The sequence below is a fragment of the Zonotrichia albicollis genome, chromosome 20 (assembly GCF_047830755.1).
Source record: "Zonotrichia albicollis isolate bZonAlb1 chromosome 20, bZonAlb1.hap1, whole genome shotgun sequence".
Taxonomy (NCBI): domain Eukaryota; kingdom Metazoa; phylum Chordata; class Aves; order Passeriformes; family Passerellidae; genus Zonotrichia; species Zonotrichia albicollis.
Window position 1 is genome coordinate 12,055,052 of NC_133838.1, and position 22,272 is coordinate 12,077,323.

The window sequence follows — 22,272 nt, forward strand, 5'->3', positions numbered from 1 at the left end:
GGGGACTGGGAACTGCTGGGAACTCAGAGCAGTGTCCCCATTCATCCCTCCTGCCCAGCTGGGGACTGGGAACTGCTGGGAACTCAGAGCAGTGACACGGCCGTGCTGAGGCACACAGAGCAGTGACAGAGCAGTGACACAGCTGAGCTGGCTAAGGAAGGGTTTATTTCCACGCAGCCTGCCTGGATTTGTCCCCGAGGCTCTGGGGGAGGGAGGGAGAGCTGCAGCTCTGCGGGAGCTGGGGAGGCTGTGGGATGTGCCAGCCCAGGGACACGGATGGGATGTCCCTGCCCAGGGTCACGTCACCGCCCGTGTCCCCCCTGCCCGTTATCTAACACAGCGCTGCCCTCATTCCTGCGGGGCCGCCGCGCGTTCCCATGGGGACAGAGGGGCTCTGTGGCCCCAGCGGTGTCCCCAGCCCCCTCTGCTCCCGCGGGGGATGGGGATGGATGCAGCTCCCGGCTCTGCCGTCCCTCTGTCTGTCCGTCCGTCCGTCCGTCCAGCCTCTGCTCTGGCGGTCTGATCCCGCTGTCCCCCGTGGCTCGGGCTCAGCCGGCAGCTCCGGAGCTTCTGCGTTCTGCATCCCGGCTGCCCGAGGCGGGGACAGGCGGGGACAGCTGGGGACAGGCAGGGACCGGCAGGACAGCTGTGTCCCCCGTGCCCAGGGCACCCATGGCGGTGGGAAGGGCTGGATGTGGCGCAGGTCAGCTGCAGAGCTCGGGTGGATGGAGGGGACCCCGACACCCCCAGGAACTGTCCCCAGGGTCCCCAGCACCCCATAGGGACTGTCCCCAGGGCCACAACATCCCTCGGGCACTGTCCCCAGGGCCCCCAGCCCCTGCTCACGGCTCCGGGGGGGCCTTGGCAGGGTCAGCCATTCTCCGGGCGCTGTAGAGGGACAGGCAGAGCCCCGCGGCCGCCAGCAGCAGGGCCAGGGGGGTCAGCAGCCGCCCCCCCGGCTCAGCCTCGCGTCCCGCTGCCAGCTGCATCTGTGGGGACACAGAGAGCCATGGGGAGCACGAGAGTACCCCAAACCCCATGGGGACAGGGGCCTGGGGCCTGAATGCCCCCATCACACTGCGGGGTATAGAGGCGATGGGGGGCAGCTTTGTACCCCTCTGGGTGTCTCAGGGGGGGTTTAGGGTGCCCCTGCAGCATTTGTGGGCCCCCATCGGCAGCAGCGTCACTGCCAGTGTGGAGCTGGGCTGGAGCTGGGCACGGCTCCCATGGCAGGCCTGGTGGGCAGCAAGGAGGGCAGTGAGGGCAGCGAGGGCAGCAGCGCCCGGGGCTCCCCGTGGGCTCCCTGTGGTTCCCCGGCCCTGCTCGCCCCTTACCTGCAGCAGTCTGAAGTAGCCCGGGGTCAGGCGGCGGGGGCGGATGATCATGGCGAGGGGGAGCAGCGGGGCTGGGATGGAACCCCCCGGTCCCGGCAAGGGGCGCTCCGTGCGGGGCCGGGCTGGGCTGGAGCCCCCCAAATGCCCGGTCCCGGCAAGGGGCGCTCCGTGCGTGCCGCGGCCCCGGGCAGGGCGCGGAGCAGGAGCCGCTGTCAGCCGCGATCAGCGCCCGCTGCTCCCCGGAGCGGACACGGCGGGCGGGGGGGCCAGCCCGGCCCAGCCCAGCCCGGATCTGGGGGGGCTGAAGGGCCGGGCTTAACCAGAGAACCCCTCTGCAGGCCTGCATGGGGCTGCCTCAGTTTCCCCACCTGTAAAGGGGTGTGAGCTATGATTTGGGCAGGGGGTGACACCCCAAAAACTCCAGGGCTGAGCAGGGGCTTCCCTCTGGTTCTTCTGGGGGTCTCCGTGGCTTAACTTTGCACCCACAGGGTACTTGGGGGGTCCCACTGGTGTCCCACTGGTGTCACAGGGCTCCTGGGGTGTCCCACCCGTGTCACAGAGCACCTCGGGGTGTCCCACTCATGTACCACTGGTATCACAGGGCACCTAGAGGGGTCCCACTGGTGTCCCACTGGTGTCACAGGGCTCCTGGGTTGTCCCACCGGTGTCACAGAGCACCTCGCGGTGTCCCACTCATGTACCACTGGTATCACAGGGCACCTAGAGGGGTCCCACTGGTGTCACAGGGCTCCTGGGGTGTCCCACCGGTGTCCCAAGCGCTGTGGGGCCTCAGCCCTCGCTGGGGCTGACACCGGTGCCGTTTCCCGGGGTTCCAGGGCCCGTGTGTCACCGCCCGGGCTGTGACTCACTGGCCGCGCCCCACGGCACCGTGCGGGGCCATCCGGGGCAGGCGGGCCCGGCGCTGAGCGGCACCGGGGAGCGCCAATGGGGCCGCGGCTGCGGGCGCAGGTGAGGCCGCGCCCGGCGCAGGTGAGGCCGCGCCCGCCCCGCCGCCGTTCCGGTCCTGCCGTTCCTGCGCCGCCGCCGTTCCTGCCCCGCCGCCCCGATGGAGCCCCCGCGCTCCTGGGGCCCCGCACAAGCGGCCGCCTGGCTCCGAGGTGAGTCCCGGCTGTCCCCGGGGGCTCTGGGGTGTCCCCAGCCTGGGGACACGGGACAGGGGGTGGCGGCGCTTCCCGTCCTGCTCTCCTGCCCGGAGGGGCATTCCCGGGGTGGGGTCCGGCCGTGCCCACCCTTTAGGCTGAGGACCCTGCCACCAGCCGGGGGTCACCGCTGGGGTGGCACTGCCAGGGGACACTGCCAGGGGGCAGTCCTGGGGTGGCACTGCCAGGGGACACTGCCAGGGGGCACTGCCAGGGGGCACTGCCAGGGGGCACTGCCAGGGGGCACTGCCAGGGGGCTGGTCTGTGCAGGGCTGGACGCCGCCGTGCAGGGATACCCTTTCGAGGCCTGGGGGCTCTCGGGGCCCGAGCTGCTGAGGCTGGAGCCGGAGCTGCTGGAGGCTCTGGGCGTGCGGCCCGTGGGACACCAGGAGCTGCTGCTGGAGGCCGTGGAGCAGCTCCGGAGCCTGGTGAGTGCCGGGATCCTGGGCAGGAACATGGGGGCTCCCTGGGCTGAAGGACCAGGATGTGGGGTCACCCTGGGCCGGGTGGAAGGTGGGGACACAGGGGCACCCTGACTCAGTGAAGGGGGGCTCTGAGCTGGGCAGTGGGAAGGACATGGTGGCACCATGGGCTGGGTGAAGGTGGCACCCCGAATGCCACCCTGCCCGTCCATCCCCTGTCCCCCTGTCCCCCCAGGACACAGGGCTGGCGAGCACCAGCCTGCGGACGCTGACGGAGAGGCTGCAGGAGCTGGCCCAGGGCATCCAGGGCCTGGTGCAGGGGGGGCTGTGGGCAGGGGATGCCCCCCAGCCGCCCTCCCTCACCCTCCTGGCCCGAGCCATCGAGCTGCTCGGGGCTGCCAAGGAACTCTTCTCCTGGCTCAACAGGTCTGGGGCACGTGGGGGCACCCCTGGGTGCTGGGTGCCCCCACTCTGGGGCTGAGCTCTGTCTCCCCCCAGGTACCTGTTCTCCACCCTCAATGACTTCTCAGCCAGCCAGGACATCATCCTGCTGTGTGCCCAGCTGGCAGAGACCCTGCAGGCGGTGAGTGCCCAGGCTGGCTGCTCTCCTGACCCCAGAGCTCTGCTGAGCGGACATGGGGTGCAGGGGGTGCCCCACAGGGACCCTCAGCTGGGATGGAGCCACCCCATGGTGCTCATCCCCCATCCTGTCCCCCAGGACCTTCCTGCGGCCCAGAGGAGCAGCGGGATCCTGCAGATTGTGAGTGCAGGGTGAGGAGGGAGGGGGTGGCAGGCCCGGGGGGCTGCCAGGACCCCCCTGACACCCTCACTGTCACCTCCAGTGCCAGCACATCGAGGGCATCTGCGAGAGCATCGTGGGCTGCAGCCCCCCGGCGCTGCTGGACCGCAGGGCTGTGCTGCAGAGCGTGGGGCTGGCGCTGCTGCCCGGCCCACGGGGCAGCCCCCCAGCATCCCCTGAGACCCCAGCACTGCCCCTCGGCCCACAGGGCAGCCCCCCAGCATCCCCTGAGACCCCAACGCTGCCCCTCGGCCTACAGGGCAGCCCCCCAGCATCCCCTGAGACCCCAGCACTGCCCCTCGGCCCACAGGGCAGCCCCCCAGCGTCCCCTGAGACCCCAACGCTGCCCCTCGGCCCACAGGGCAGCCCCCCAGCATCCCCTGAGACCCCAACGCTGCCCCTCGGCCCACAGGGCAGCCCCCCAGCGTCCCCCAGCACCCCAAAGCTGCCCCTCGGCCTGTGGCAGAGCCCCCCAGCATCCCCTGACACACCAACACTGCCCCCCGGGCAATGGAGCAGCCCCCCAGGATCCCCTGAGACCCCAACACCGCCCTGTGATGTTCTGGGGAGCCCCCAGGCACTGCTCACTGCCCGGCTGGTGAGTGCCCCCCACCCCAGGGCCCCTCTCTGCCCCGGGACCCCCCACTCAAACCCACACCTTGTTCCCCCAGGGCTTTGAGATCACCTCCACCAGCTCCTGCCTGCACTTCGTGTCTGCCACCAGCCCGGGGGTGAGTGAGGGGCCCTGTCGCTCCCTGCCCCTCCGTCACCCCCTTTTGTGGGGGGAACACCCCCCCATCCATGGGATCCTGTGAATCTCTTAGGGCCCTGATCTGCTCTCCCCAGACCCAGACCCAAAAAAATTGACAAAAATATTCAGGAAAAAATTGAGAAAAAAATTTGGGGTTAAAAGGTCCAAAAAAGAGCAGGGGGGCTGCCTGTGCTGAGCCCATGTAACTCATCCCATGAGTGAACACAGCCCGGGCATGGGGGAGCCCCCTCTGCACCCCAAGCCCAGCAGCAGCTCCGGGGGTGCAGTTGGGTTGAACCCCCCTGGTTCTCCCTGGCCAGGAGAGACCCTGAGTGGGGTTAGACTGGGAGGGAAGGAGGGAATGAAGGCAGGAGTGGGCACCCCACTGTCCCCCTGTCTGCCCAGGCCCTGGCTGCCCGCGGGGGCCTCGTCCTGCCCGGGGATGAGATCGTGCAGGTCAACGAGCAGGTGGTGGTGAGTGGGGCACAGGGGCTCAGGGTGGGAGGACATGGGCAGGGAGGGCTCAGGGGCTCAGGTGGGGATGCAGGAGCTGTGAGCAGCAAAAACCAACAGCCATGGCTGGGAAAGGGACACGGGAGGATTGCCAGGAGGATTTGAGGGATTTGTGCCTGGGTGGGTTTGGGGGTGAAGCATCCCCACAGATCACCCAGCACTTGCAGGTGGGTTGGACACCTGTCAGCCTGGCCAGGAAGCTGCTGGAGAAGGGGAACAGGGTAACCTTGGTGCTGAAGAAGATCCCCCTGGACCTGCCCAGCTCGCCCCCCTCTCCCAGGCAGCAGGTGAGCGATCCCAGTGCTCCCAGTCCAGCCCCAGCGCCGCACTGGGAGTCAGGCAGGGATGCTCAGAGCTGGGCATCTCCCATCGCCCTGGGGATTCCTAAAGCTCTGGGCTCCATGGTGGGATGGGGCTGGCACTGACGCTCCGTCCACAGCCCCCAGGAGCATTTTTGGATGCTGCAGATTCCCCTGGCACCAGGAGTGGTGAGAGCCCGGGCAGCCCCGTGTCCCTGAGCTCCAGGTGAGCCCCATCCCGACACCCCAGCACCCCAAGGAGATGTTTGGGTGCACCCAGGGCCCTTTTTAGGGGCAGAGGTGGCAGCAGTGCAGCAGCAGCCTGTGAGCAGCCCGGGACGCTGACAGGAGTCTTAAGGAATGACAGAAAGGGGAGTTTGTAATTCATTCACTTGGTAACGTTTTAGTGGGGCTGGAGCTATATTTAGCCATGACCCTTCTCCCCTCCCGGAATGGAAAGGCGTGCGGAGAGCCAGCGGCAGCGCGGGGCAGGGCAGCGGGCTGGAACCGGGCTGGAACCGGGTTGGAATCGGGCTGGAACCAGGCTAGAACCGGGCTGGAGCTGGGGTGGAACCGGGCTAGAACCGGGCTGGAGCTGGGCTGGAACTGGGCTGGAACTGGGTTGGAACTGGGCTGGAGCCGGGCTGGAGCCGGGCTGGAGCCGGGCTGGAACTGGGTTGGAACGGGGCTGGAGCCGGGCTGGAATCGAGCTGGAGTGGGGCTGGAATTGGGCTGGAACCGGGTTGGAGGTGGACAGGAACCGGGCTGGAACTGGGCTAGAGCTGAACTGGAGCTCTGCAGCGCGCCCCTGCAGCCCCTTCCCGGGCAGGCAGGGAATGCCGTGGGTGCCCCATCCCGGGGCGGATCGGGGATCCCGGCTGCGCTCCCGGAGCTCGGGGCTCAGGGTCCCGTTTCCCTCCCAGCGTCGCGGCCGACCTGGACTCGGGAGCGGAGTCTGTCCCGGACCCCGCCACTGACGAGGAGCAGGAAGAGGCCGAGCGGGAGCCGAGGCTGCCCGGGGCAGCCGTGGAGGAGCGGCCGGGCCCGGCTGGGCAGGGTAGGATGGAGCGGGGCTGGCCGGGGATGGAGCAGCTCCCGAGGACAGGAGGGACAGCCCCGCTCACTGTTCGCAGGCGCTGCAGAGGAGCTGTGGGACAGCGGCACCCCCCTGGACACCCCCCTGGACACCCCCGCTGCCCCTGAGCCCCCTGGCACAGAGCTGAGCCCCAGGGCAGCCGGGGGAGCAGAGCCCTGCCCTGAACAGGTGAGAGCTGGGGGGGTCAGAGCTTCCCCTTGAGCCCCTGCTGTGGGTGCGGGAATTGGGGGTCCCTAAGGGGGTCCCTGTGGCTGTGGTGCTGCTGGGGGCGCTCAGCAAGCACTGCCCTGCACTGTCACTGACATGTCACCTGTGTCCCCACGCAGGGCAGCCCCAGCACGGCACGGAGACCTAAAGGTGAGCAGAGCCCTGCCAGGCTGGGCTGGGGGCTGTGCTGGGGGGCTCTGATCCCCCTGCTGTGCCCTGGGGGTCTCTGCTCTCCCTGCCCTGCTTTGGGGGTCTCTCCCCGCTTGCCCTGACCCCGGGCCGTGCTGCAGGCGTGGCCACGCGGCTGAGCCGCCGGCGGGTGTCGTGCCGGGACCTGGGCCGGGCTGACTGCGACGGGTGGCTCCTCAGGAAGAAGGAGCACGTGGGGTTCATGGCCCAGAAGTGGAAGCGCTGCTGGGTGGTGCTCAAGGGCCACACGCTCTACTGGTACAACCACCCCAACGTGAGTGGGGGCACACCTGGGCAGCTGGCATCTCCCACACGGCTCTCATCCCTGTCCCTGGGGTCCCTGTGCCCGCCCGGGCAGCTGGCATCTCCCAGAGTGGTGCCCACATGGCTCTCATCCCTGTCCCTGGGGTCCCTGTGCCCACCTGGGCAGCTGGCATCTCCCATGTGATGCCCACACGGCTCTCATCCCTGTCCCTGGGGTCCCTGTGCCCACCTGGGCAGCTGGCATCTCCCATGTGATGCCCGCACGGCTCTCATCCCTGTCCCTGGGGTCCCTGTGCCCGCCTGGGCAGTTGGCATCTCCCATGTGATGCCCACACGGCTCTCATCCCTGTCCCCACAGGATGAGAGGGCTGCAGGCCTCATCAACGTGGCCACCTACAACCTGGAGAGCACCAGGGAGCAGAAGAAGAAATAGTGAGTGGGGTCTGTGTCATTGTCACCCCCAGATGGTGGCAGAAAAGGAGGGGGGGATGCCGTGCCAAGGCCACGTGCTGATGTGTCCTGCTGGGAACCACCTGCGTGTCCCTGTGGGGCTGGTGGGGTCCCCACAGGGCTGGTGAGGTGCCCACAGGGCCATTGGGGTTTCCATGGGGCTGGTGAGGTTTTCATGGGGCTGGTGATGGCCCCACAGAGCTGGCACTGGTCCCCACACCCTGAGCAAGGCCTGCCCTGTGTTCCTGGGGTTATCTGGGATGAGGCTGAGGGCTGGGCTGGGGGGCTGCAGGGGTCTGGGGGCTCCCCTGTGTCCCCACAGCAGCCCAGCAGCCACCCCCCTGTCCCCAGCGTGTTCCAGCTGTGCCACCAGACGTACAAACCCTTTGTGTTCGCTGCTGAAACCCTGGCTGACCTGAGCATGTGAGTAACAGAGCCCATGGCCAGCGCTGGCCCCAGCACCCCAGGCTGGCCAGGAGCCTCCTGTCCCTCTGTCCCTCCCCAGGTGGGTCAGTCACCTGGTGACAGCCAAGACAAAGCACACGCTGGCCCAGCAGGCAGTGCCAGACAAGGAGGAAGGTGAGGAGGGGTCGGTAGCAGGGGTCCCCATGGGGTAGGAGCATCACTGGGAGTTTGGCCCAGGATTTGGGAAGGTGACAAACGCTCCCTGAGGGGCGGCTGGGATGATTCTCAGCCCTGGGAGGGAATTTCTGTCTTCTCCCATGGTCTCCAGACTGCTACAGTGAGACAGAAGCTGAGGACCCCGACGATGAGGCCCCCAGGCACGGATCTGACCCGGTGAGTGGCCCTGGGGACACCCTGGGGACACAGGGACAGAGTTCCCTGTGTCACCTGCTGCCATCTCTCCCCCAGGCAAGGAAGAGGCTGCAGAACAGCCAGGAGAAGGCACAGCTGTCCCCAGGCAGCAGCCCCCAGGGCAGCCCCCGGCCCTGCTCCCCCTTGGGTACGTGCAGGGGGGCACACCTGACCCCTGTCACCCTGTGTCCCCCCTTTTGGGTGGGCTGGGGGAACTCCCAGTGGGGTGTGCTTGGCTGTGAACCATCTCGGGATGAAGGAGCCTGCAGGGAAGGTGGAGAGGGATTTTATATGACGGCGCAGAGTGACAGGGCAAGGGGGATGGATTTGAACTAAAAAGAGAAGGTTTAGATTGGTTCAGGAGGAGTTGGTTTAGATTGGTTCAGGAGGAGTTGGTTTGGATTGGTTTAGGAGATGGTTTAGATTGGTTCAGGAGGAGTTGGTTTGGATTGGTTTAGGAGATGGTTTAGATTGGTTCAGGAGTTGGTTTAGATTGGTTTAGGAGTTTAGGTTGGTTTAGAAGTTGGTTCCGGAGGAGCTGGTTTAGATTGGTTTAGGAGGAGTTGGTTTAGATTGGTTCAGGAGGAGTTGGTTCGGATTGGTTTAGGAGTTGGTTTAGATTGGTTCAGGAGCTGGTTTGGATTGGTTCAGGAGGAGTTGGTTTAGATTGGTTCAGGAGCTGGTTTGGATTGGTTCAGGAGGAGTTGGTTTAGATTGGTTCAGGAGCTGGTTTGGATTGGTTCAGGAGCTGGTTTAGGTTGGTTCAGGAGCTGGTTTAGGTTCGTTTAGGAGGACAGTCCTCCCTGTGTGAGTGATCAGGCCCCAGCACCAGTGCCCAGAGCAGCTGTGGGTGCCCCTGCATCCCTGGCAGTGCCCAAGGCCAGGCTGGATGGAGCTGGGAGCACCAGGGACAGTCTGAGGTGTCCCTGCCATGGCAGGGGTGGAACAGGATGCTCTCTAAGGCCCCTTCCAGCCCAGCCCACTCCCCGATCCCACACCTTCGGGCGCTGCGGGGTCCGGGCCGTGCCCTCCCGCTGCATTTCCCTGTCCCCGCGCAGATCCCGGCGGGGAGGATCTGGCGAGCCTGGCGCGGTGCCTGCGGCAGGGCGGGCTGTCCCTCACGGGGCAGCGGCGGGCCCTGACCCAGGAGCAGTGCCGCAAGTCCTTCCTGCGGCGCAACAGGAACCCGCACATCAACGAGCGGGTGCACGCCGTGCGGGCCCTGCAGAGCACGCTCAAGGTGGGACCCCCGAGCCCCTCAGAGCCCCCCAGAGCCCCCTGCCCGCGGCCGGGCCCCATAAAACCTGTGCGGTTTGTACGGGCAGGCCAAGCTGGCGGAGCTGCAGGCGCTGGAGCAGCTGCTGGGAGAGGCCGCGCTCACCTCGGACACGTTCCGGCGCTGGAAGGAGGAGCACCAGGAGCTGTACCAGGAGCTGCGGGAGGGCTGGGCCGGGCAGCGGGGCCAGGGCGGTGCGGGAGAGCAGCACAGAGAGGCGGCCGAGCCCTGACACCCCCAGGCCCTGGCACCCACCGGCCCTGGCACCCACCGGCCCTGCCCTGGCTCGCTGCCCAGCGCGGTGGGTGCTCCGTGCTGAGGGACCTGAACACGTCCAGGAAAGCTCAGCCCCCCGAGGGGCCATCTAATTCCTTTATTTTAAGGGACAGTCTTAATTTTTCCTTGCCTCCACTCGGCAAGGAGGGGATTTTGAGCGCCCGCTGTGGCGCTGCCAGCCGGCCCGGCCATGGGCTGTTCTGCTGTAAATAAACGTGTGGACAGGGCCTGGTCCTGCCGTGGTTTTTCTTGGCGCTGAAATCATCAAATCATGGAATTATTTTTCTTGGCGCTGAAATCATCAAATCACGGAATTGTTTAGGCTGCAAGAGACCTCCGAGATCAGCGCGTCCAGCTGTAAACCCGGCATTGCCGCGTTCACCGCTAAACCAAGCGCCACATCCGCGTGCTTTTGAACACTCCCAGGGATGGTGAGTCAACCACTGCCCCGGGCAGGCTGTGCCAGTGCCTGACCACCTTTTCCATGGAGAAAAGCCTCCTGACGGCCAACCTCACCCTCCCCTGCTGCAGCCTGAGGCGGTTTCCTCCTGTCCTGTCGCTCCCCTGGCAGGAGATCCAGAGGCGCCCCCGATCTCCCATTCCCATTTATTTCCATGTCTATTTCCCTGGACTGAGCGCCCACCCTACGGGTGCCGCCCGCGGCCACTCTTCCCCAGCCAGAGCCCTTCGCGGCGGGGGCGGGGACAGCGTTCAGACGAGCCAATGAGGCACTCTTAGGGGCGTGGTCAGAATATTCAATTGGCTGGTACACCAGGAAGCCACGCCCTCCCCGCGATGTGCCACGCCCCTCCCGGCGGAGGTAACGGTCGCGGCGCGCGGGGGTGGCGGGAGCGGCGGCGATCGGTAGCGGCAGGTGAGGGATAGAGCCCGGTATCGGCACCGGCACCGGCCCTGAGCCGCACACACACGGTACCGGCACCGCCACCTGGCACCGGCATTGCCGCTGACACAGCGGCACCGCATCCCGCACCCTCCCGCCCGTCCGGGACCGGTGTGTCCGCTCCTCGTGGCCGCCCCTCAGCGACCGGGCTCCGCTCTCCCCCTCAGAGACCGGGGGTACCGGCACCCCCCTCCCCGCCGCCTCCTGATCGGGTGCTGAGCCCCCAGAGCCCCCAGGGCTCCTCAGGGTCTGCCCCGACCCTCACGGACCGGGACCTCCAGCCCGTCAGAAATGGACCTAAAATTATTTCTGCCTGAATTAACCACACCTGAATTAACCATAATGAGCGCTGCATTTATGTAGAAGCGTTTCGTTTCTTTGCTGAGTAAATTGCTGTTCCTGGTTCGTTATCCTGTTGTATTCTCAATGTTTCAGCTAGCTTGTAGCATCTGTGTACATTAATCTTTTCTAGGAATTAATTTCTTATCTGAGCTCTTTGAATCAGTTTAACAAAAATCTGTATCAGCTGCTGGTTGAGGATTGAGTATGGGTTTGTAGAGGCCTTGAGTTTCCAGTGTGTAATTTGTAAATTGCACTTGCATTACCAGAGACAGGAAATTGACTGACTGAAGCACTCCGGGAAATGGATAAATTAACCCAGAACTCTGGGCAGATAAGGATTGCCATTCAGGGCACAGAAAGGCTGAATTTTGAAGGACTTCTTTCCTCATGTAGTTGCTCAGTGACCTCTACAGAGGGCAGAAATGATCTGGTTGAGAGTTGAGACTTTTAAAGAGAAATTTTTGATCTCTGTAGACACAGATAACAGCTGGAAGGTGCTGCTGAATACCTGGAGAATGGTGCAAACAGGCATAAAGAAAATCTACAAGGGTTTGGTTTGGAGTTTTTTTTTTTTTTATATGTTGCTGCAGGTAAAAACCAGATATTATTGGGAGAAGAAGGTAATTAAATACCAAATGCTGTGCTATTCTGATGAGTAGCTGCTGTGTTGGTTAGTGGGAATGGGGTGTGGATTATACTCAGTCAAAATAAGATTTTTATTCATTTATCCAGCTCTCTAGGTAGATAAGATGGCTGCTCCTGAGAAAGATCCAGACCTGAGGCTGCTGCAGAAGAACCCATTGGGTAAGGACAGTCCTTTCTCCAAAGCCCTGCTGCTGTCAGATCCTATTTCACTTCCTCTGAGGAGACACATGGCCCTCAGAAAATTCTCTACCAGAAGCTTTTTGTTCAAAAAAAGTCTTTTTTTCTCCCCTTACCTGCTTTTTCAGCAGTCATTTGGTAAGGAATTTCTCCCTTAAGCTGATAGGGGAGAGTTCTTTAGAGTTAATGTAAAAATATCTCTTTAACTTGCCCAGTTTTGCTGTGCTGCCCCTTTTAGTCAGAGCACCAGCTGGCTGTAACATGACCAAACTAATCAATGGGAATATAATTTACAGCTTCTGCATTCTGACTTCCTTACCAAGGTTGTATTTCCGTCTCCTGTTGATATTATTTCACTTCCCTGCCATTTCCTTTTGCAAATATATTTTTTAACAGGAACACAGGGAGCGAAGCAAGGAGTGCTTGGGGTTTGGAAGCGCTGGTAATTACATATGGCTTAATTAAAGGGTAAATATCTGTGTTTTTTCCTCTGCAGACCCCAGCAGCTGTGAGAAGAGCCAGTTCCTGGAGAGTGAGTGGAAGGCAGCCATGGTGTCCCTGAGGTCGCTGAGCCGCTGTCCCAGCGTGGCCGAGAGCAGGGACGGGGGCATTGGCACCTCCTGCTCGGACAGCACCGAGGGTGAGGGGCACAGGGGCACCTGGGGCACAGCCTGGCACAGTTCTGCAGCTGTTCCAACCCAGGGGAGGGCTGTGTTACATTGACTGTGTCCCTGAGCTTGCTTATTGTCTCACTGCAGGGCTTTAACTGACCAAAAGCCACCTTGGCGACTTGCTGGCTCTTATTGTCCAGTGACAGATTTATCAGCAAGTCTGTTGGGTGATTTTAATTTTTTTTTTTAAAGGAATAATTTGTGTTTTAAGGAAATAATTTGTGCCTTTGTGTTTGGCTCTGCAGTGTTGGAGCTGAGAGCTCTGCAGCCTGGCCTTCAGCTGAGGTGCGCTCTGTGAAATTTCTGATTCCAGCAATCCTTTCCACCTGTTATTTTAACCTTCATTGATTATCTTTTCAGTAATGAGGGACTTTGTGGTGTTCCTTAAAACACTTCACACATCCCTGTGTTCCAGGGAGCCTTTAGAATGAGATTTGGAATAATTATGAAGATTGTAGATGTCAGTAACGTGCCAGTGAAATGGAGCCTTGAGCAGGTCTGGCTGTTGGAGCTATTGCTGGAATATTACACAGGCACACATTGAAGTGCTCCATCAGTCCTCAGAGGATGATCAGACCCCATTTGGCAGCTGGGGGCAGGGGAGATGATTTCCTTTGGGAAAGGGCCCTGCTGGGCTCTGGTGATGTCACCGCCATGCTGTAAGAGCCGAGGGTGACCCGCAGGCCTGGCTGCTGCTGGGGCACGCTGAGCCCGGTACATCAGGCAGAAATGTTGTTGTGAGGACCCCGAGCACACTCAGGGAGCTGATTGCAGCACCCCCACGTGATGGGCTGCTCAGGGACCTCGGGTTCCTGACAGTGACACCAGGGGATAAATTTAGGGGCTGTAAAAGGAAATGGTGCTGTCCCTTCCCTGTGCCAAGGTGAACGTGCTTGCAGCTGCCCAGGAGCATGGTGTTCTCTGGAGTCCAGGCTGTGCTGAGAGATTTTCTCATTTGTGTTGGAAGGATTGAGTGCATTTATTGTGGCAGTTCTCAATATTTCACTTCCCTGTGCTTCCTGCCATTTCCTTTAGTGTGGTTTTGGTCTTTGCAGAGCCTGATTTGGGCTGTATTCAAATTGTAGTGTTTATATTCATTGTTGTAGCAGTGCTTGGAGGGTACAAACAGGTGTGAGTTGTTGGAGCATCACATGGGGATGGGCCTTGGGCCAAAGCCATGAGGAAATCAAGAGTGTGTTCCTGGGACAGACCTGGAGTTCCTCTGACACAGAACGTCTCGGGACAGGAGTGGGAACAGGCACTTTGCTGTTTGCCTTTCTCAGCCCTTGCTGTTGCTGTATTGAAATCTGAGAGCTGCTAAGAATAACCCGAGTTGCCTGCAGCCAGGTTTGGTGCCCCGCTGGCAGGACAGGGGCTCTGCCTCACTTCCTGTGGCCGTAGGTGAGAGCCATTGCCCTGCTCTGGGACGGGCTCTGCCGAGGTGTCCTGCAGGAGCTGGAAGGTCAGATGCTCGGCTCAGCAATGCTGCAGGCTCATCATGGGCTCAGGGAAGGCTCCTGTTAGCTCTGCTCACCCTTTGGAGTCGCTGAGCTGTGGGACGGGCAGAGCAGGATCGCGGGCTCGGTGTGCAGACCTGTAAGTTTCAGCCTTTTTATTCAGCACCAAGGACTTGATTTCTAAACCTAGAGAAAGATAATCTACTCTAGTATAATCTTGAATCAATGTTAAAAATATGGATTAAACTCGGATTCTTCCCGTGGTGGTAGGAACAGGTCAGCAGGTTCCTGAAGCTTGTAGTGAGGGGGAACACAGGTATGCCTGAGTCATGCTGCTTTCAGTGGGAAAGGAGCTGGTTTTAAGATCATTTTGGACAGCTGACTGGAGGGATTGTATTTTCAGGACTGTAATTAGAGTATCACTCTTCTTCTTCCCCCAGACTTCGGCAACTCCAGTAGCGGCTCCTCATTCCACCCCATCAAAACGCAGGTGACCATTCCAACAGCCCACGTTATGCCTTCCACGCTGGGCGCCTCGCCCTCCAAGCTGTGCCCCGCAGGGGACCAGGGCTCTGCACAGCCTGCCGGGCCGGGGCTGGCCAGGAACGGGGAGCTGAGCGCCGGGAAGGCCTCCCAGGTGCCACCCAGGGAGCTGCTGCGTCTGTGCAGGCCCGCGGGGGACGGGGGCTGCGAGCACGCCTGGCCTGCTCCCGCCGACCGCACCCGCACCGAGGGAGCCTGGAAGTTCGACACCCCTGCCATGGAGCAGACCCTGAACCAGTCCCTGCTCACGGACAGCCTGTGCACCGACCCCCTGCACCGGTGCCAGCAGTTCAACCCCGGCTCCGAGGCAGGGAAGGACCATTACAAGGTGCTGCCGGAGAGCCAACAGGCACCCAATGGAACCTGCGAGGGGCCGTGGCCCAGCGGGAGCAGGGTGATGCCAGCGGGACTCCAGGCCAACAGCTTCTATTCCAAACCCATGGCAGCTCCCCCAGGCCGAGCCTGGCTGCAGGAGGGCTGCACACTGCACCCCCACCAGGGAATCTGCGAGCTCAGTGCCTGGAAACAGCAGCTGGACAAAGTGAGGCTGCAGGTGGAGCAGATGCAGGTAGGCAGCTGTGGCTGTGTGAGCTTGAAACCCTTCCTGTCTCTGTAGTCAGGAATTGTTGTCCCAGACTAAGGAGGCAGGGGGAAAATGTCTGCTGCTGCTCCCTGAGTGACAGCAGGAGTCTCCTGAGGGTCTGTTTGTACAGCTTGTGGTGTCACAGGTATCGTTTGACACGCTGCGGGTGCAGAGCAGCCCTGGATTGTGTTACAGCCTGCTCCACCTGCCAGATCAGGAGCTGAAATGACCTGTCTGATAGAAACTGGGAAGAAAAAGCATGCCAAGAGGTTTTAAGCAGTGTCTAGAATGGCTTTGTTCTGTAGCTAGGGTTAAGAAAGACTTTTTTGAAAAAAATGCATGAAACTCGCTGCAGTTTACTAGGTGGAAACAGTTTGTTTACTACCTCCCACCAGCTGTACCCTAATGGAGACAAATTGTTTCCAGCGAGCTAGGACAGCGATCTAAAATTATTTGTTAATCTCCAGTTGTGCTTGGGCAAACTTTCTTGTTCTTGGACATCACCAGAGACTGAAATAGCCCTGCCCTGGCATGCAGATGAGCACACAGTGTGCAAAATAGCTGCAGCAGTGTTGCAATTACCCCTGTGGGGCACAGACCTCTCCCTCCTTGTTTTGTCTCCTCTTGCAGTTACAAAACGGAGGCACCTGCCCCCATTCCTCTCTGTGTTCCCCATCCCTGCCTGCCCCCGACCCAGCCCAGTGGATCAATATCCTGAACTCCAATGAAAACCTGCTCAAGGAGAAGGAGCTCCTCATTGACAGGTGAGGCTTTGATGCTGACACGTTGTTCAAAGAGTCCAGTCCAGTTCCATTTGGAAAGTTCCAAGGAAGGCTCATTTCTCGGAGTCCCTTTTGCCCAGCTGATCTTGTTTTGTTGCAAAGAAAAATATAAGGACCTTAGAGAACAACCTGAGCTCTTCTCTCCTTCTTGGAATTAGGATGATGATCCTAAAGGGCTCAAATAAACTAATTTTAGTTATGGTTTTCTGTGTTTTATAAGGGATAAAGATTTGTGTTCATGTCATGATTATCTGGAATGTCAAAATAACTGCTTTTCTTGCTTAAGGACTTTTTGGGAGCTCTTTGAGACCTTTATTTTAAATTTGGTTTTTGTGACTTGAGGCTGGCAAACAACACTTCTCTTATCTAAGCAAGCTTTTTGAAAAGTCAGTCCTAATGAAAAGTACCTTCAACATCTGGACTGTACTTTTCCTTCCTTATTTTGAGTCATCTGTTGTCTGTTCATTCCACTCCTAAGCTCCAGAGTCTAGCTGGATCCTCCAAAACATGCAAGGCTTGTGTGTTTTACCTGTAATCATGGTTGGGGGAAGGGTTTTGAAGGGAAGAAAAGTTAATAATAATTGTAAAAAGGGTTCAAGTGTTTATTTCTCTGCAGGTGAGCCCTGAGTGGCAGCGTTGTGTTTGTGCTCTGCCTGTCACTGAGTGGAGCACAGTGCTGTGCTGGCTCTGTTTGTGCTGTGCTGCTGCTCTCTGTGTTTGGGAACAGTGAATTGCCTGTTTTGTTGCAGACAGAGGCAGCACATTTCCCAGCTGGAGCAGAAGGTCCGTGAGAGTGAGCTGCAGGTGCACAGCGCCCTGCTGGGCTGCCCAGCATCCTATGGAGACCTCTACATGCTGAGGATGCAGGTACAGCAGGTGCTGGATTTAACAGCCCAGAGTGCTGCTGAGGTGTTGGCTGAGCAGGACTGTGCACAGTCAGATTATAAATTATCCCTTGTGTGGAGTCACCATCACCTCTGTGTCCCTTTGGTTGGATTAAAGCTGTGCTGTGATGCAGGAGCTGTTTCAGATGGGCTGAGGGGTGTTTGGGGACTGGGCAGGATGGGCACACGGCCCTGGGGCAGTTTGTAACCCCCAAATTCAGGAGCTGTCTGTGCCTGCAGGAGCTGCAGAGGGAGAACACCTTCCTGCGAGCGCAGTTCACAGAGAAGACTGAGAGCCTCAGCAAGGAGAACATTGAGCTGGAGAGGAAGCTGGCTGCTGCAGAGCTGGATGTGAAGCGGGGCCGGGAGTCCCTGAAGGAGACGGTGCAGAAACACGCAGAGGAGCTAAAGAAACAGGAGGAAAGGGTATGATCCTGTTGCTCTAGAGATGGAAAGGTGTTTTCTTGTCAGTGTAGTGCTGAGGTGAAGCTTTTCTGTGGCATTTTCTCATCTTGTTGTAGACTATGGTTTACAAGCAAAAGCCTCTCCTCCTGCGTTAGAAGCCTTTCAGTGCCTCCTCTTTTAACCAAAAAAAAAATCCTGCCTTTCTCTCAATGAGCAGAAATGAGTGAAGGGGATCTTGTGTTTTGCCATTGTGTAGTGTGCAAAAAGCTAAATGAGTGGGCTTACACAAGACTGAAGAATAAATAAGAAATTAAATAAACTAAACTTGTCTGTAACTGTCCCTGCAGGTAAAGGGAAGAGACAAACACATTAATAACCTTAAAAAGAAGTGCCAGAAGGAATCTGAACAAAACAGAGAGAGACAGCAGAGAATCGAGACCCTGGAACGATACCTGGCTGATCTCCCCACCCTTGAGGACCACCAGAAACAGAGTCAGAAGGTAAAACTTCCTCTGAGCTGCAATGCTGACCTCACGTACTTGCTTAGGTGACATTTCTGTAGTTACATCTACTCCTTTTTTTGTTGCAGCTGAAGGAGTCTGAACTGAAGACCACTGCCCTGCAGGAAACAGTGCTGACACTGGAAACTGAGCTTGGAGATGTCCAGGCTGCTTTCAGGGAGCAAGAGCTGCAGCTGGAAACCCAAAAGCACAAGGAGAGGGAGCTCCTGTCCACTGTGCACAGGTAGGAACGAGGGATCAGCTTCATCCTGGCACTGCAGGAGTTGCTGCATGAGGAGGGTGATGCACAGCCCTGACAGGTGCTGGGATGCAAACAGGGCAATGCTGATATTTGATATGAAATTAATTTCCCTCCTCATATTGTTTCCTTCCTCAAAGTAAGGGAGGGATCATAACTAAATCTGTTTTTTCCCCCGTGGTTCTGCTCATTGCAGCTTGCAGGACAAGCTGCAGCAGTATGCAAAGAATGCAGAGAGAGGAGCCCCTGGCCAGGATGGGGAGAGGCAGAAAATGGAGCATGACTCTCTGAAGAAGGAGTGTGACTGCCTCAGGAAGGTAAGGGGCTGTCCCAGGCAGGAATCACACATTTTTCCTTCCACTGAGTCACGCCAGGCACTCAGAGGAAATCGGGGACTTTTCAAGGCAGACTAAAGCAGCAGTTCCTGGAATTGCAGACTGCAGGGTGCCAAAAGCTGTTCTTGATGTGATAACCACACACTTCTCCAGAAATGCTGGGGAGAAGCTGCAGAATGCAGAAGAGGGGAGAGGAAAGCCACAAGAATACAATGTCTGGTTTTAGCTGATAAATCTAATGGTGCCTTTTATCCAAGTGCACTCCTAAGAGCATCTGTGATTAGAGCAGTAAATGGACAGGAAAGAGGAGAGGACATGCTGTCTTACTGAAGGAGAATTCCTGGTGGTATTTCTGGATCTGGGTGGCCATTTCTGATGCCTCTGCTTTTAATTCCAGATTGTGGACAAAAAGCAGAAGAAGATGGAGCAGTTATCCTTGCAAGTCAAGGTGAGAGGTGGTGGGGAGGGACCCTGAACTTGACAATATGCTGTGAAATGAGTTACTTACTGTGTTCCCATGGTCTGTTCCAGAACCTGGAGGAACAGGTGGCCCAGGAGGAGGGGACAAGCCAAGCTCTGAGAGAGGAGGCAATGAGAAGGGAAAATGCTCTGCAGCAGCTCCGGGCTGCCGTGAAAGAGGTCAGGGGGGTTTGAGTGAACAGTGCATTGTCTCTCAGCAAGGCCCTGAATTCAGTCAGCAGCTCAGTCTCTCCTGCTGGTCATTGTCCTGTCAGGGCTGAGAAGGGAAGCAGGAGGAGCAGGTTGTGCCTCGGGAATTGATGGGGATGGGATGGAGGAGGCTGAGTTTGCCAGCTGGGGGCAGCAGAACGGGAGCCCAAGCACAGCCCCGGGGTCAGAGCTCCCTCCCAGCCCTCTTGGCAAGGTGCTGGGAGCTTTCGCTGCCCTGGCTGGCAGGGACAGGGCAGCTTCAGTTCCCCTGTGGCAGTGACACTCGCTGCTCTGGTCACGGCCTGGAGGTTTGCATGCAGCCCAGCCCCTGCCCCAGTGCTCCCCTCACACAGCAGCTGCTTCAGCATGCAGTGCTGCCCCTGACGTGCGCTGTCCGTGTGTCCAGCTGTCGGTGCAGAACCAGGAGCTGATCGAGAAGAACCTGACGCTGCAGGAGCAGCTGCGGCAGGCGCAGCTGTTGGCGCAGCCCCTGCCTGCTGACAGCGCCCGCCTGGCCCAGGAGCTGCACGGGGAGCTGGCCAGCTGCCTGCAGGACTTGCAGTCTGTCTACAGCATCGTCACCCAGAGGGCTCAGGGCAAGGACCCCAACCTCTCCCTGCTCCTGGGCATTCACTGTGAGTACCTTTCCTTTCCATGGCACAGCAAACCCTTCTGTGCTGTGGCAGAATGAAATAACTCACATAGAGCATGGGAAGTGCTCTTTCTGGGCTCCTGAATGCTCTTTCTGTGCTTGGCTTGCTTCAAAGGTGCATGTTCTACTTAACATTCAGTTATTACAACCTCTTTTGCAAATGTGAGTTGGTTTTTCTGGCTGGTTTGCAAATGTGTGCGATTCTTGCTGAGAACTGCGTGTGAGGAAACTCCTCCTTTCTCTGACCTCACAGCTGTGCAGTGCCCTGTGAAGGAGAAGGATGACCTGCTGAGCCCTGACGGACTGGCCAAGAAGCTGGTGGAGGTAAAAGAGCTTCACAAAGAGGTGGAGGACTTGAGGACTGCAATATCTGACAGATACGCTCAGGACATGGGAGACAACTGCATCACCCAGTGAAGAGCACTCCCCAAGTAAGGCAGGGAATGAAGACTTGAACCTGTCAGGAGTCCTGTGCTCCTACAACCCTAAACTATTCAGCACTTTACCATCCCTCTGCTTGGGTACAGGACGGATGGCCTGTCTGATCTGTGAGGAATCAGGGCGTTTGTGGCCAGAAGTGTTCAGCTGCTGACTGGGATAATTCAGGGCTTCGGCGTCAGGCTTTGCAGTAGCTTTGATCTTGTGGAATGTGTTTTATGCTGTGTTTGCTGGAGCTGCCGTGGCCTCTGATGCTGGGAGATGGATTCTGACTTGCCTTGCAGGCATGTCAAATGCTGAGCATGCAAGTGTGACAGTTAAAATGATGGCTGAAAGGAAATGCACGCCCTGGTCTCGCTGATAACCTCCCTGTGCAGGTCCTGTGGGACCAGAGGCTGGTCAGGGTGTTTGTGGGATATTTGGGCTCCACGGGCAGGCAGCTGTGCCAGTTCCACTGCTGGCATTTACATCGAGGTGCTGCTGCCTTGCACTGATGGAGCAGGACCTGCTCTCCTCAGGTAATGCAGCAATTCAGCAGCCAGCACGAGCTGAGGAGTAAAGCAACACGAAAAGACTCTGGAGCTGCTCCCCCTGGGCACTTTTACCCCAGAAGCCTTAAGCCTGTTGTCCCCCTGCATCAGCACTGGCAGTGGGCTGTGATCAGACTGCAGAGCCAGTGGATTGGTGCTGAAGTGCCTTAATGAGCTGGAAGAACCCTCTGTCCCCACTCTGCTCTAATGCATCCCCTGGCAGGTGAGGGGCTGCTCTTCCCTCTCACAGCCTTTTAGAGCCATCAAACCATCCTGGGGAGCCCCAAGTGTCTGTGGGCCCTGCCAGAGCCCCCAAGAGCCTCTGTGCCCTGGGGACGCCTCTGCTTTACTGGAGAAAGCCATACTGCTCCTGATGTGGAGGGCTGGCACAGGGAGCCCTTCTGCGGCCACCTGGGCTCTGTCCCAGCCCTGTCCCTCCTTCCCTGCTCCTCTGTGAGTGATGGCATTTCTGAAGGAGTCCCTGAGGGGTCAGTCTCACTGTCCCACCACAGCTTTGCAGGACTGAGGGTGGAACTTGGGTTTTCATCTTAAGAGCAAGATGCCCAAGCTGTGACAGGGAAAGTCCTGCTGCCACTTGTGGTGTTTGGCTGCTCTTGGTTCCCCCTGGGGCTGTGAGCCCTGGGTTTTGTTGTTCCTTTGTGTTACAATTTTAAGACCAAATCTGTTTTGTTCTCGGTGTTTGGCCACCATGGGGGACTGGTTGGTTTGTGCCACACAGGGAGCACACAGCCGTGTCTGTCTGTCTGTCCTGCTGTCCCTGGCTGTTCTGTTCCTGGCTCTGTCTGCCCCCAGGCTGCTGGTGCTGTGTACTGAGCAAAACGCATTTCCAGGGCTGTTCTGAATCCATTTGTCCTGACTGCTGGGAGCTCTGCTGGCTCCTGCAGCTTCTCAGGGGCTTTGGGGGTGCAAGATCTCGTTTGTGGGTGCTGTGAGGGCACAGCTGTGCCCTCTGCCCCTGCGGAGGTGATTCTGAGATGGGATTATTGTGGCTGGAACCGCCTGGCTCTGTCCCAGCAGCCCTGTCCTGTGTCCCCTCCATGGGGACATGTCCTCTGCTCATCCTCCTGCTCAGCTCAGCCCCTCTGGCCCTGAGGGTGATGCTGTGCTGTCTGCTGCTGCTGCAGGGAAATCCTGGGCTACAGAACACCCCAGCACGGTGTTCCCTTCCTGTCCCCCGTCCTCGTCCCACGCGTGTCCCCCGGTGTCGTGCCCGGTCCCGTTGGGCTCGGTGTCTTTGTCCCAGCCTGTGTCTCGGCGCTTGTTTGTATCGGGTATTTGGAGTATCAAATAAAGCTGCTCTGCCCCATCGTGCGAGGCCGTCCTGCCTGGGGAGGGAGGGAGGGAGAGAGGAGCTCCGGGGCTGCTGCCGGTGCGGGCGACGGCTCGGGGCCGCTGGCTCCGCGGTGCCCGGTGCGAGCGGTGCCCGGTGGCTCCCGGTGTCTGCCGGGCCGGTGTCAGTGGTTCCCGGTGCCGCTGGGCGGTGCTGGTGGTTCCCGGCGCCGGCCGTTCCCGGTAGTGCTGGGGCTGTGTTGACGGTTCCCGGTGCCACCGGGGCGGTGTCGGTGGTTCCCGGTGCCTGTGGCTCCCGGTGTCGGTGGTTCCCGGTGCCGGCCGTTCCCGGTGCTG

The 22,272-nt window shown here is 59.4% G+C and overlaps 2 protein-coding genes across 5 annotated transcripts; both read left to right on the forward strand.

The window, feature by feature from the left end:
* Positions 1 to 2,400: 2,400 nt before the first annotated feature.
* LOC106630316 (connector enhancer of kinase suppressor of ras 1) lies at positions 2,401 to 10,079 on the forward strand. Its single transcript, XM_074555507.1, has 22 exons — positions 2,401 to 2,452; positions 2,765 to 2,922; positions 3,152 to 3,342; positions 3,415 to 3,499; positions 3,635 to 3,676; positions 3,759 to 3,856; positions 4,082 to 4,313; positions 4,387 to 4,446; positions 4,872 to 4,940; positions 5,147 to 5,266; positions 5,419 to 5,504; positions 6,202 to 6,335; positions 6,412 to 6,542; positions 6,701 to 6,731; positions 6,872 to 7,044; positions 7,393 to 7,466; positions 7,836 to 7,907; positions 7,990 to 8,063; positions 8,218 to 8,282; positions 8,358 to 8,448; positions 9,359 to 9,540; positions 9,626 to 10,079. The coding sequence occupies exons 1-22, from the start codon at positions 2,401 to 2,403 to the stop codon at positions 9,806 to 9,808; spliced, it is 2,403 nt and encodes an 800-aa protein (XP_074411608.1). The 3' UTR covers positions 9,809 to 10,079.
* A 538-nt stretch (positions 10,080 to 10,617) lies between these two features.
* Positions 10,618 to 21,954, forward strand: CEP85 (centrosomal protein 85). Of its 4 annotated transcripts, none has more exons than XM_074555503.1 (14): positions 10,618 to 10,726; positions 11,828 to 11,899; positions 12,414 to 12,557; positions 14,486 to 15,156; positions 15,802 to 15,935; positions 16,703 to 16,820; positions 17,078 to 17,263; positions 17,590 to 17,742; positions 17,832 to 17,986; positions 18,198 to 18,318; positions 18,734 to 18,784; positions 18,868 to 18,975; positions 19,412 to 19,640; positions 19,911 to 21,954. In XM_074555503.1, exons 2-14 carry the CDS (start codon positions 11,845 to 11,847, stop codon positions 20,072 to 20,074), a joined length of 2,289 nt encoding a protein of 762 aa, XP_074411604.1. In that variant the 5' UTR covers positions 10,618 to 10,726; positions 11,828 to 11,844; the 3' UTR covers positions 20,075 to 21,954. The 4 variants fall into 4 exon arrangements, with proteins under 4 accessions (XP_074411604.1, XP_074411605.1, XP_074411606.1 ...); XM_074555504.1 differs by having other exon boundaries at positions 10,638 to 10,672; XM_074555505.1 differs by lacking the exon at positions 10,618 to 10,726 and adding an exon at positions 10,742 to 11,715.
* Positions 21,955 to 22,272: the final 318 nt, after the last annotated feature.